The sequence below is a fragment of the Rutilus rutilus genome (genome assembly GCF_951802725.1).
Source record: "Rutilus rutilus genome assembly, chromosome: 11".
In the NCBI taxonomy this organism is placed as follows: domain Eukaryota; kingdom Metazoa; phylum Chordata; class Actinopteri; order Cypriniformes; family Leuciscidae; genus Rutilus; species Rutilus rutilus.
Window position 1 is genome coordinate 34,898,789 of NC_140216.1, and position 13,345 is coordinate 34,912,133.

General features: G+C 37.3%; 1 protein-coding gene across 1 annotated transcript; it reads left to right on the forward strand.

Moving 5' to 3' along the window:
* Window positions 1-386: 386 nt before the first annotated feature.
* On the forward strand, window positions 387-6,971 carry LOC311299456 (E3 ubiquitin-protein ligase TRIM39-like). The gene is made up of 7 exons (XM_084423029.1): window positions 387-553; window positions 3,607-4,178; window positions 4,293-4,388; window positions 4,687-4,920; window positions 5,012-5,150; window positions 5,953-5,988; window positions 6,141-6,971. The coding sequence occupies exons 2-7, from the start codon at window positions 3,609-3,611 to the stop codon at window positions 6,686-6,688; spliced, it is 1,623 nt and encodes a 540-aa protein (XP_084279155.1). The 5' UTR covers window positions 387-553; window positions 3,607-3,608; the 3' UTR covers window positions 6,689-6,971.
* The last annotated feature ends 6,374 nt before the right edge of the window (window positions 6,972-13,345 follow it).

The window sequence follows — 13,345 nt, forward strand, 5'->3', positions numbered from 1 at the left end:
TGTCCCTTTTCCTTTCCATAAGTTGGCAGCCCTAAAACTGCTCAATATTAAAGCTTACAATTTGACTTTTTGTAAAGCTGCTTTGAAACGATGTGAAATGAGCGCTTTACGAATACATTTTGACAGTAACTTCATCTAACTTGATTCGTGTAAATTGATCAAAACATTATCCAATTGATCATTACTGAAATCGCCATGGTTATCACTTAATATTTCTGTAGTAGCCTACGGCTAAACAGCATAGAAGAAAATTCATAAATTTGTACATAAAGGAATGCGCATGCTCATGCCTCAAGCGTCTAAGCTAATAAGATTGCTGTATTATAAACCAATAAAATCGGGTGTGGGCGGCCTTAATGTGTCGACCCGCCCCAATCGTCCACTCTGGGGAACTCGGAGCTCTGACATCACTGTAGTTCAGAGAGAGATTCAGAGAAAGTGAAACTAACTTGATCAACAACAATATGGACGCCTGAAACGATCAAACTCTTTAAACAACAGAATATTTATTGATCCGTTCAAAGAGTCTTGTGGACACATCTGATCCTCACAGGTAAGAGATAGAAATATAAGAGAGATTGTGCTGAACAGGTTTCTAATGGAAGTGATCTGGTTTAGTAGCCTGACTACGTCAGACTTCCTAGTTCCGCTCAATTTCATTTCGCTTCTGTAGTAAGTCTGAGATAGCAGCTTATCTTTCAGTTTTCCACCGGCTTTCGGACGGCCGGGCCAATCAACGAACAGAGGGCGGGCTGAGAGCCGTGACGTAGACACTAGGCTTGTTTGAGATGCGCCTTGCCTCGCCTGAAATGTAGCCGAGAGTAGGCGGCTGCAGTGAGAGGAGGAGTGAAAAAAGCGCAGGCAAGCCGGACAGATCTCTCTTCTCGTAGTGGATCTGACACCTGTGAGATCAAAGATGGATATCGCGGGATTCACGCTCGTGCACAGTGTTGCTAATAAACTGGATGTAATTCAATTTATCTTGCTTTTATATGAAAATAAATAAAATGAACAAGACACCCAAAGTACTTGTTATTTAATTCCATTCCAAATACATGTTTTTTTCTTTAAAACAGACATATGTGTTTTTATTTCCTATTTATTTTTTATAAAAATTAAATTGCATAACCCATAGAGATCGCACTGTTAGATAGTTTGGGAATATTCACACATAACGTATACACATAAAACATGATATCAGAGTTTTAAAATCAAACATTTTAAAAGAGAACAATACATCACGGTTGTTTAAACCAATGAACATTAAGCTGTGTCGTCAGCAAGTCGTTTCCCATCATGCTTTTGATCAGCGCAGTCGGTGGAGAGCAACTGCGCTCGACTGCAGAATCCGACAGGTGCGCCTTGCGCTCGCGAGAGATTTTTGACATACGTCAGCATGACATCAGAGCAAGGCGGACCGCACTCGGACACATTTCTAACCGGCATGCATCTCGCGCTGATCACCGGTGATCGATTCTGCGCAGATTTTGCTCATCTCAAACAAACCTATAGATTGTACCGTGGATGCATAGATTTACCAGAGAATGTCTAATATGGCGAGAAGTTTCACTCTCACTACACTTCCGGCTTCTGAACTGGTTGCAGTTCCACTCTGATTCCATATGAGGGCGCTCACAGGACGAGTGCAGAATGAATGGAGGTCAATGGCGGTATACCCCTCAAAATCCACTTTTCTCAGGATATAATTTTTTGTCTAGTAATTTGAACGTTGTATTCGAAAGGAGATGCAAAGAAATTACACATTGCTGGGTGTTAGATTTTTTAGAGTCACTTATTTGCTTTAAAAAAGTCTTTCAAAATGTCAATGACGTCAGAATGCTGACGTCATTAGCAGAATGCTAGCGTGTTATGGGCAACAACAACTCAACCTGTAAGAAATCAAAACGACATAAGTACTCGTTCATTCAACTTTCGACCTAAAACCCATGTTGAACTTGCAAAATCTACAATCAGATCTGAGATTTCTCAACGGCAATCGGGTGAAAGAGACAAATTTAGCCGTCTAGCCCCATTGACTCCCATTCATTTTGCACTCATGGCGAGCGCCCCCAGTGGAACTCTGGTGGTACTACAACCAAAATTCGGTACACTAGGGCTTAATAGGGAGTGGACAGGCTCTCCGTAGACGGGCTCTGGATTTACTCAGGGGGGAATTCGACCGGAAGTTGAAGTCGGCCGCGTGCCGCCATCTTGTAGCAGAACTTCACCTGCAGTTAGCATCCCATTGACTCCCATTCATTTTGGCGTCACTTTGACAGCGAATAACTTTACATCTGAGGCGTTTAAAGACTCCATTTGTCCATTATTTATTTCTAAAGAAACACGACAATGTATAAAATGCTCCATTACCTTGTAGCTTATGTTATGGCCCCGTAGAAGCAGTTTTTGTAAAAGTAGGCTAACGATTGCGTCATAACCACGCGACTCTCTGTCGCACAGTAGAGAGATTACCGTATGGACAGGAGGAGAAGCTCGCGGGCAATCGGGGGGACGTGGAGGCAAAATGACAATATAATTAATCAGAATACCTACTAAAAGTTGCTCCTGCTCCAAGCTCATGGACAGCTCCTACTCACACTCTCCGTCTCTGCAAGATTCGTAAGGGAATGATTCCGATTTCTCTTGGCACAGCTACTAGAAGACAGACGGGATGCTCACGTGGTCCGTGTAACGCTTTGCACGGTTTGAGTCTGCGCGTCAGGAAAGGAAGTGCTAAAAATGGGCTTCACTTGTCTCAATTGAGTTCCAATGGGGTCGCTGTGTCCATTTCTTTTACTGTCTATGGATTTACTTCACAAATAATCTGCAAAAGTCGCGCACAGCCACGTTTACTCCGGTATTTCGCTCGATGGTTTTGTTTTCGCATCATGTGTTTACAGTGGAAGTTAGATGCGGCTGAGCATGCGCATAACACACGCCATAACCAAACGTCATGTGATTGGCTTACGGGTAACCAATGGTTTTAAACTTCAGACAAGCGCCCCCCGCGAGAAAGAAAACGCTTTTCAATTATGCCATGCCAGACTCTGTCTACAAAGCAAAGCGAAGTAGCAGAGTTTGGTATTACCAGGCTACTGGTTTAGTAGGTTTATGTTGAACTGGAATAAGTTGAACAGAACCAGGTTTAAGCATATCAAATACTCAACTATTTTAGTTGTTTACTGCACTGAAATGGTATCAGAATTGTATTTAAATATGTCATTTGATTGGTTGTGATACAAAGATTGGCGTTTCTGTCATTTTGTCACAAATACATAACTACTAAAATGACCTGCAGATTCACTGAACACAAACCTGCTAAACTGCAGATGAAAATCACATTTAGCCTACATTAAACATTATTAAGATAAAAATTACTCTTGGCCATATAATATATTTTATGGAGAGCGTTATATAGGCTTGTAAATATACGAGACCGGTGCGTCGCGTGCAGGTGTCGCTCATTATAAATCACGCCACCGGCCTTGTCCTGCTCCCACAATATATTTTAATATTATAAGAAACTTAAATTGAGTGTGTGTATCAAGTGTGTCCAAACTTTATACTATAGTGCAGGTGATTTATCTTCATCATTTCTCTCTCCAGTGATGTCTTCCTCCAGCAGTCCACTGACTGAGGAGCTTCAGTGCTCTATATGTCTGGACGTGTTCACTGATCCAGTCACCACTCCATGTGGACACAACTTCTGCAAGACCTGTCTGAATAAGTGCTGGGACAACAGCCAGACCTGCAACTGTCCATATTGTAAAGAAACATTCAAGCACAGACCTGATCTCAAGATTAACACCACACTCCGAGAGCTCGTAGATCACTGTAAAAAGAAAAGTCCAGAGAAAAAAGCTGAAGTTCTGAAAAAAGCTGAAGTTCTGTGTGACGTCTGTGAGGAAAGAAAGCTGAAAGCCCTGAAGTCGTGTCTGGTGTGTCAGAGCTCTTACTGTGAAACTCACCTGGAGCCTCATTTGAGAGTGGCAGGTTTAAAGAAACACAAACTGATCAATCCTGTGAGTAATCTGGAGGACTATATATGTCAGAAACATGAGAGACCTCTGGAGCTGTTCTGTAGAGATGATCAGACTATCGTGTGCCTGATGTGTGGTGTAACAGACCACAAGAACCACAACACTGTTTCTTTAGAAGAGGAGAGTGAAGAGAAGAAGGTAAAAGTTACTGACAAACTGATTTTAAATGACTCTTATCATGAGGAATCACATGTTCTTTGATATAAATGAATTGATTATGAAAACATATTGTGTGTTGTTCTCTGTCTATAGACTCAACTGATGAAGACACAGAAAGACACACAGCAGATGATCCAGGACAGAATCAAGAAGATTCAAGACGTCAAACACTCAGCAGAAGTCAGAAAAGTGAGTTTAAAATAATTTAATTAAATGAATTTTAATATCTATTGTTGTTTATTGGATTGTTGTATAAAAGCAATTTCACACTCACAGTCACACTGTTGGTCTGAATATCGACACGTCTGTGATTCTCTGATCACTTAGTAAAGTAATAACACATGATTTGAGGAATCATTCAGTGCAAACGGTGCAGAATGAGGGATTTTGAAAACCGCCTAAAAACACTGAAGTATGAGAAATAATAACACTGATTCTTCTCTTAACAAACTCCACTAATAATGTGTTGATTGTCCTGGTTGAGCAGAGAAACACAGAGAAGGAGAAAGCAGCCCGTGTGGAGCTCTTCACTGATCTCATCCGCTCCATTGAGAGATGTCAGACTGAACTGCTGGAGATGATGGAGGAGCAGCAGAAAGCAGCAGAGAAACAGGAGGAAGAGCTCATTGAAGAGCTGGAGCAGGAGATCACTGAGCTAAAGATGAGAAACACTGAGCTGGAGCAGCTCTCACACACTGAAGATCACCTTCACCTCCTACAGGTCAGTCAACATCTCTCTGATCAATGATAATGCAGTATATGACACCATAACACTCCCCATGCTGAAGGATTTCTCCTCTCTCCTGCTGTAGATTTACTCATCCCTGTGCAGCTCTAGAAACACCAGGAACTGGTCTGAGATCAGTGTGAAGACTGATGAGAGTCTGGAGACTCTGAGGAGAGCTCTGACTAAACTGCAGGACTCTCTACAAGAGAAACTCACGCTAACTGGTACAGCAATATCAAATACACCGTACAGATACATATATTTATCATCTTTTAATATCAGTAATGAAGAATGAATCTGGTCAAGCTTAAATATGAGAAGTGTGTGATCAAGTGTTTGTGTCTCATTATCATCACAGTTCTTCTTGAAGAGAGCAGGTCATATTCATCTCTAATTTCAGAAAACAAGCAGTAAATTCATCTTGTACTAGAAGCTTCATCACTGTAACCAGAACCTTGAGGCTTTAGTAAATCTGTGAACACTTTTAGATGAGAAACTACAGAAAGAAACATTCATTTTCTGCCATTTTCTGTTTGTCTTTTCAGCTGTTTCATATAAATGTTGTGATTATGTGTCAGATAAAATCAGTTTAGCAGAAGAAAATCAAATCGATAGACATCATGAATTTAAGGAATTTATTTTTTATAGGAATATTTCTGGCCTGTAGTTCAAACAGTTTTACAGTGCTGGGCTTTCATTTTCATTTATTTAAAGATTATTTTTTATAGTGTTGTCTTTGCTGAATAACCACAACACTAATACACTCCAAAACTGAGATTAATAACATTAGGCATAAAAATATCTACAATAAAAATTTCATAAAACATTCCCAAAGATCTTCTAAAAAGGAGGAATATTTCGAGCTCAAACACAATAGGAGTTCAGGGATTCTCTAAATATCAGCAGAGAAACATTGATCAGATAAAACATGATGTTTTACACAATTCTTTAAATATAATCTTAAATCGTGTCTATAATTCCACACATAAACATGTCAAAGATCTGATGGTGTTTTATTGTCATTAGTCTCTACAGAACTGAAGAGGATACAGCAGTATGCAGGTACAGTGTGCTGTCTGCACTACACTAGATTACATTCAGATACTCACAGCTTCATCACTGACCGACAGTATGATTAAACACTGATTACATATTACACACATCATCACTAAATATCTGTATTAAGTTGTGACTTATATTCTCTGTTTTCTCAGTGGATGTGACTCTGGATCCTGATACAGCTCATCCTAATCTCATCCTGTCTGATGATGGAAAACAAGTGAGATGTGGAGACATTGAGCAGAAACTCCCAGACAAACCAGAGAGATTTGATACATGTATACTTGTTCTAGGAAAGGAGGGATTCTCCTCAGGGAGATTTTATTTTGAGGTGCAGGTGAAGGGAAAGACTAACTGGGATTTAGGAGTGGTCAGAGAATCCATTAACAGGAAGGGAGAGATCACACTGTGTCCCAGTAATGGATACTGGACTGTGTGGCTGAGGAATGAGAATGAATATAGTGCCAGTGTTGATCCTCGTGTCTCTCTGTGTGTGAGAGTGAAGCCGCAGCGGGTCGGTGTGTTTGTGGATTATGAGGAGGGTCTGGTCTCCTTTTATGATGTGGAGTCCAGCTCTCATCTCTACTCTTTCACTGATCAGTCTTTCACTGGGAAACTCTATCCATATTTTTGCCCGTTCGTTAATGATGGAGGTAAAAATTCAACTCCACTGATCATCACACCTGTCAAATACAACAAATGAATTTACAGCCTAATATGGAATAAACATTGAAAATTATTCATATAATTACAAATCTAAACATGTTTTGCTATATTTTCATAATTAGTTTTTCATTGTTAAGATCTATAATTCTAGCTAAAATTGCAAATTATGTTGTGAAAATATAATGCTTGTTTAACAATTATATTTTCATCTTTTCATAATTATTCATGCCATTGTTTTCTCCCATCTCAACCTGACAAAGTGAAAGTGCCTGTAATTTTTTTTTTACATTAAAATAAACCAAACTATGATAACATGATACATTATATCAAAGCTGTTTCTACCATTAATTACAGATCTGTGATAATACTGTGGTAAATCAGATGGTAATACCTCAATATATTTCATAGAACTGCATGACTACCATATTCATACTCAACACTGGATCTTCAAAGTATACCTAAAAAAACACACTGATATTATGATCATGGTAATAACAAAATATTTAAAAAATTAAAAAAGGAGAAGAAGAAAGAAAGAAAAAAAAAAACATTGTTGGTCTATTACCAAGGTGACATGTCTAATGTTTACCCCATGGTAAAACTAGGTATGTACTAGGTAACTAACATGTTTAACCATAAGAATATAATATAATAGAATAGAATAATAGACCAATTTCAACACACATCAGATTAATTTAAATGTCATTTTTATTGATACAGTTATATAGATCTTCAAATAAAATATAGGACTGTTAAATATTTAATAGTGCTGATATGAAGTAGATATACAAGTATGAAACCTTGGGGGCCATTTTAGTACAGTGAACTCATTGTCATGTTCAAGAAACCAATTTGAAATGATTCGAGCTTTGTGACATGGTGCATTATCCTGCTGGAAGTAGCCATCAGAGGATGGGTACATGGTGGTCATAAAGGGATGGACATGGTCAGAAACAATGCTCAGGTAGGCGATGCCCATTTAAACGATGCCCAATTGGCACTAAGGGGCCTAAAGTGTGCCAAGAAAACATCTCCCACACCATTACACCACCACCACCAGCCTGCACAGTGGTAACAAGGCATGATGGATCCATGTTCTCATTCTGTTTACGCCAAATTCTGACTCTACCATCTGAATGTCTCAACAGAAATCGAGACTCATCAGACCAGGCAACATTTTTCCAGTCTTCAACTGTCCAATTTTGGTGAGCTCGTGCAAATTGTAGCCTCTTTTTCCTATTTGTAGTGGAGATGAGTGGTACCCGGTGGGGTCTTCTGCTGTTGTAGCCCATCCGCCTCAAGATTGTGCGTGTTGTGGCTTCACAAATGCTTTGCTGCATACCTTGGTTGTAACGAGTGGTTATTTCAGTCAAAGTTGCTCTTCTATCAGCTTGAATCAGTCGGCCCATTCTCCTCTGACCTCTAGCATCAACAAGGCATTTTCGCCCACAGGACTGCCGCATACTGGATGTTTTTCCCTTTTCACACCATTCTTTGTAAACCCTAGAAATGGTTGTGCGTGAAAATCCCAATAACTGAGCAGATTGTGAAATACTCAGACCGGCCCGTCTGGCACCAACAACCATGCCACTCTCAAAATTGCTTAAATCGCCTTTCTTTCCCATTCTGACATTCAGTTTGGAGTTCAGGAGATTGTCTTGACCAGGACCACACCCCTAAATGCATTGAAGCAACTGCCATGTGATTGGTTGATTAGATAATTGCATTAATGAGAAATTGAACAGGTGTTCCTAATAATCCTTTAGGTGAGTGTATATAATAGGGTTTCCCTCAATACTTCAGGATTCCCCTGCTGGACATATAAAACGCTTAACGTAGCTTAATGGACTAATACAGTGATATTAAAAACCAAACTCGCAGGCAAGCAGATGGACTCAGAATATGAATTTAACGCGCAAAGCTTAATGCTGAGTGTTTCCCAGTGATATACTGGCATAAAGTTGGCTTGACGTTGGACAGTCGCACATTTAGGGACCGTCTCTAAAGTTACATACGACATTGGTATACACGTTTCTAACTTCGATAGCATTTGAATAGAACGACTTACAGTCACAAAACCAACTGTAAAGTGTTCATGTAGTGTCAGGAATAATGTGCAACATTTAGATTTTTTATATTTACTCAAATAAATTGAAGTTTGCTATTGAAGTTAGATTAGAAACGTGTATGCCAATGTTGTATCCAACTTTAGAGACGGTCCCTAAATGTGCGAATGTCCAATGTCAAGCCAATTTACATTTAAGCTACATTTAGTCATTTGACGCTTTTATCCAAAGCGACTTACAGTTAAACTAATGGAGGACAACAATATACAAGTGCTATGACTCTTCCCAGTTTAATCTAATGCAGTACACGTAGGCATACTTATATATAGTGTTTTGTCGCGACGGAAGGGGAATCCTTGAGTATGATCATAGATATATACACTAGATGTCGCCTTGGGGTGCGTCAAAACCTCTGCCATCTTGGAACAGGGGTCTTGTCATAGGAAGTAGCTAGGTAACGCTGCTATCTCCGCCATACTTCGAATTCATGGATGACGGACTTTTGTGCTGCGTATGGATGTTCACACGAACGAAATCTAAACCAGACAGCAAGGGATTACATTTACTCTGTGGATGGTAGTAGTCAAGTTGTTTTTTTATAAGTTAAGTGTACATTTCTCTGCTTGGAGGAAGAACATGAACTGTGAATGTGCTGTACTCTTTAGATAATTTTTTTAATAACCCTTGTGTTTAAAACGTACAATATGCAGGAGTTGATCCTCAATACCCACTTTTGGCTGTGTTGTGCTTTGTTGTTCCTAACTTTTGATTTTTGATTTTTAATGAAAAAAAATAAATAAAAATCAGTGTGGCGCTTGTAACCTGTAAGTACAGTCCTAATAATAGCCTATGCTTGTCCTCTCCCTGTCAATCTTCAAACAGTACATCCATAATTATTATTCATAGAATTCCACAAATCTTATGTAGGCCTATGTGTGCGTTTTGCACAAGGATTCAGTGGGCTCAGGGGCTTGTTTCTTCCTTGCAAACTGGGGATGGAGGTGTGGAAGGACACTGGAATTTGTGAAAATGTCAACTGTTTAAAGCCTTTCTTTAAAGTGAATTTCGTTTTGTATAAATTGTATCTTAATTTTAATAAATTTTTTATCAACCAATTGCCTGGATTTAATAAATAAGAAGCAAATATAACAGACAATATAATCATGGAGGCGTCCGCGGTCACTTGCATTGCACGTTAACTGGAGCGCATCTCATCCTAACTTAACGAAACTCAGTGTATGCCTCACACAGACATGAGAAATACATCAAATACACAAAGCTTGAAATGTATTTAAACGAAATAATTCAAAACGAAAAGAAAAAGGCAACTCTCTGATTATGTAATCCATTATGTGCATTTCTCTCTGTAGGCGCGTCCACTATGGTTATCGTCAGCTTCATCTTTGCAGCCGAGTCAACACTGTCAGAAAACACTAGTTTATTAATACAAATCAATGCACGCGTCACCGGATTTACAAATGCACATCTTGCTTGTTGCACGCACACATATTATGTCGAAATAACGAGATATTATGTTGAAATAACATTATTATTAATAATACATCTTTTAGAATATTTGATTGAATGCTGAATGTTGCACTTGTTCAATTTAATAAAATTAAAACTTTAATTGTGATCATTAAAATAATTGAATATTAAATATTTAGTGGCCAAGTTTTTCTCATTTATATATATATATATATATATATATATATATATGAAGAGTTCAGATGCAAAAGCCTCTAAGTGCCATCTGAAATGTTCTTCTAGAACGATCATTTTTATGAAGCTTGTATATTTAAGTTCAGTAATTCCACTTAAATGGCAATGAAAATGACCTATTAATTGCCATTTAAGTGAAATTACTGAACTTAAATAACCAAGCTTGATAAAAATGATCATTCAAGAAGAACATTTCAGATGGCACTTAGAGGCTTTTGCATCTGAACTCTTCATATATATAAAGTAGCGATAGTTCATTCTAAGTTTACTCAAGTGGAAGAATGTGACTAATAAACTTAGGCCTACTAGCACGCACTATGCATTATATTTTGAAAAAGAAATAGATTATCTTAATATCAAAACCTTACATTTTCTCTGGACTCAATGATAAATACATGTCTGACCGTTGGAACGAACCAAAAAATTAATTAGACCTTTGCCTACATTGACGCTGATGCATTAAAGAGGAGGGGCTCCAATGAACTGCCGTAGCCAAGGCGACATCTAGTGTATATATCTATGGAGTATGATGAGGTATTAAGGGGAAACCGATTATAATTCCGTTCATGGTAGAGAAAGCTGATAACATGGCTACACAGAGAAAGTAACAATGAAGTTATTGAATGAAACATAAACACAGCTTTTGTGTCTTTATCATCTTTTCCGCATATATACTGACCCAGATAATCAATTTTCATTTTATGAATAAATGGCTTGCTCTAACTGCTGCTGGTCTTCGTCAATAACACGCGCTTGGAGATGGAGAGTATGCTCGGTACTGCTTTTCCTGCAGTTCCTGGATGTCAATGTTGAATTTAGAATTTACTGTCGAAGTTGAACCACTGAATTTGTGAAAGCGAAATAAAATGGACCGAAAACTGCCTGTTGAATATTATAGGTTGTATTTTTAAACAGTTTGACTGTTTTGGAAGTGAAATACGTAAGGTGAATATGGATTATTTAATTTTTAATAATGAAAATGTGTTTGAAATGTTTTGAATTTAAATATTCACAGCTTTAATATTCAACCATGTTGAATTTCAGCCCATAATATTGCAAGCCCTAAAAATACATTGCATTAAAATGCAAGCATGTTTAATGCAATGCCTATTTTTTTTCAAGTAGTGCAATTCAAAAGGCTTTTTTGTTTCAAAAACATTTGGCATTATTTTACTTCCATACTGCCGTCTCTGTTAAAACCATCAGAACTAAACAATCACTCAGTCCATCATGTGTTAAATACTGCAACACACACTCAATACACAAATCATAATTAGGACTAAAGATGCACAATCAAAAATTATTTACCAGACATAGCACTCACAAAGAACCAATTTTAACCAAGTAAACTAAAAACAAATAACTAAATAAATACAATTTTAAATGACATAATATTTCCAAGTTTTCAATGACTGTATGAACCTCATTGTGTGTGTCTGTATTTTCTGATTTGAAACTATATAGCGCCACCTAGTGAACATTATCTACAGTAATGCTTTAGCACAGAGACCTCGGATAATCTTAAAGGGGTAGTTCACACAAAAATAATAATTGTCATAATTTACTCGCCCCAAACCTGTATGAGTTTATTTACTGTGACTGGTTTACTTTAAAGAGATAAAGTTTTCTACTCTTTCTCTCAGGACACAGAACAATGTGAAAAGACCAGAATATGTGACTAGCTTTCTATATTCATTTTCCTCAAAATGATGACCTCATTTTATCACTATCTACTGTAAAAAGAAGCTGTGCTCAATTTTCATACAGATCAAAAGACATTAAACATAAACAGCAATATAGTTATCTTTAATAGAACATTCTGTCCTGAGAGAAGGAAAATATTTTTTTATAAGGTTTCATATTTGTATCTCTACGTCATATCAGCACCATCAGATATTTAACAGCCCTATATTTTATTTGAAGATGTATAACTGTATCAATAAAAAATTAGCATTTAAATGAATCTGATGTGTGTTGAAATTTGTCTATTATTCTATTTTTATGGTTAAACATGCCTAGTTTTACCATTGGGCAAACATTTGACATGAACCAAAATAGAGAGAGAAAGAAAGAAGAACAAAACATTGTAGGTCTATTACCAAGGTATACCTTGGTAATAGACCTATGTTTATTTCTTCTTCTTCTTCTTCTTCTTCTTCTTCTTCTTCTTTCTACATTTTTTGTTATTACCATGATCATATTATCATGGTGTTTTTTAGGTATACTTTGAAGATCCATAGTGTTGTGTATGAATGTGGTAATCATACAGTTCTATTGTCACGATTCATGTCTGTGTTTTCCCCTGTCTCATCCCCATTATGTTGATTAGTCTCCCCAGGTGTTTTGCATTAGCCACGCCCCCTTGTTATCTTGTTTAGCTTGTCTGTCTGTGTATTTAAGCCCTGTGTCTTGTTTCAGTCTTTGTGAGTTCTTGATGTTGTATGTTGGCTGTTCCTGAGTCTCTGTCTAAGTTTGTTATCGTTTGAGGTTCTTTAATAAAACCTGCTGCACTTGGATTCTGCTTCTGCTTCAGCCACTACGTAACATCTATGATATATATTGAGGTATTAGCATCTGATTTACCACAGTAATATCACAGATCATTTTGTAATTGAAATGGTAGAAATAACATTGATATAATTTATTAATGTTTTCATAGTTTGGTTTATTTTGGTGTAAAAAAAAAAATTTGAGAGGTGAGAAACAATGACATGAATGATTATGAAAAATTGAAAATAAAATTGTTAAACAAGCATTATATTTTTAATTTGTAATGATAGCTAGAAATGATAGATTTTGAGTTTTATGCTATTTTGATTTTTAGAACAATGACAAACAAATGATGAAAAAATAGCAAAACATGTTTAGATTTTTTATTATATAAATAATTTTCATTGTGTATTTCA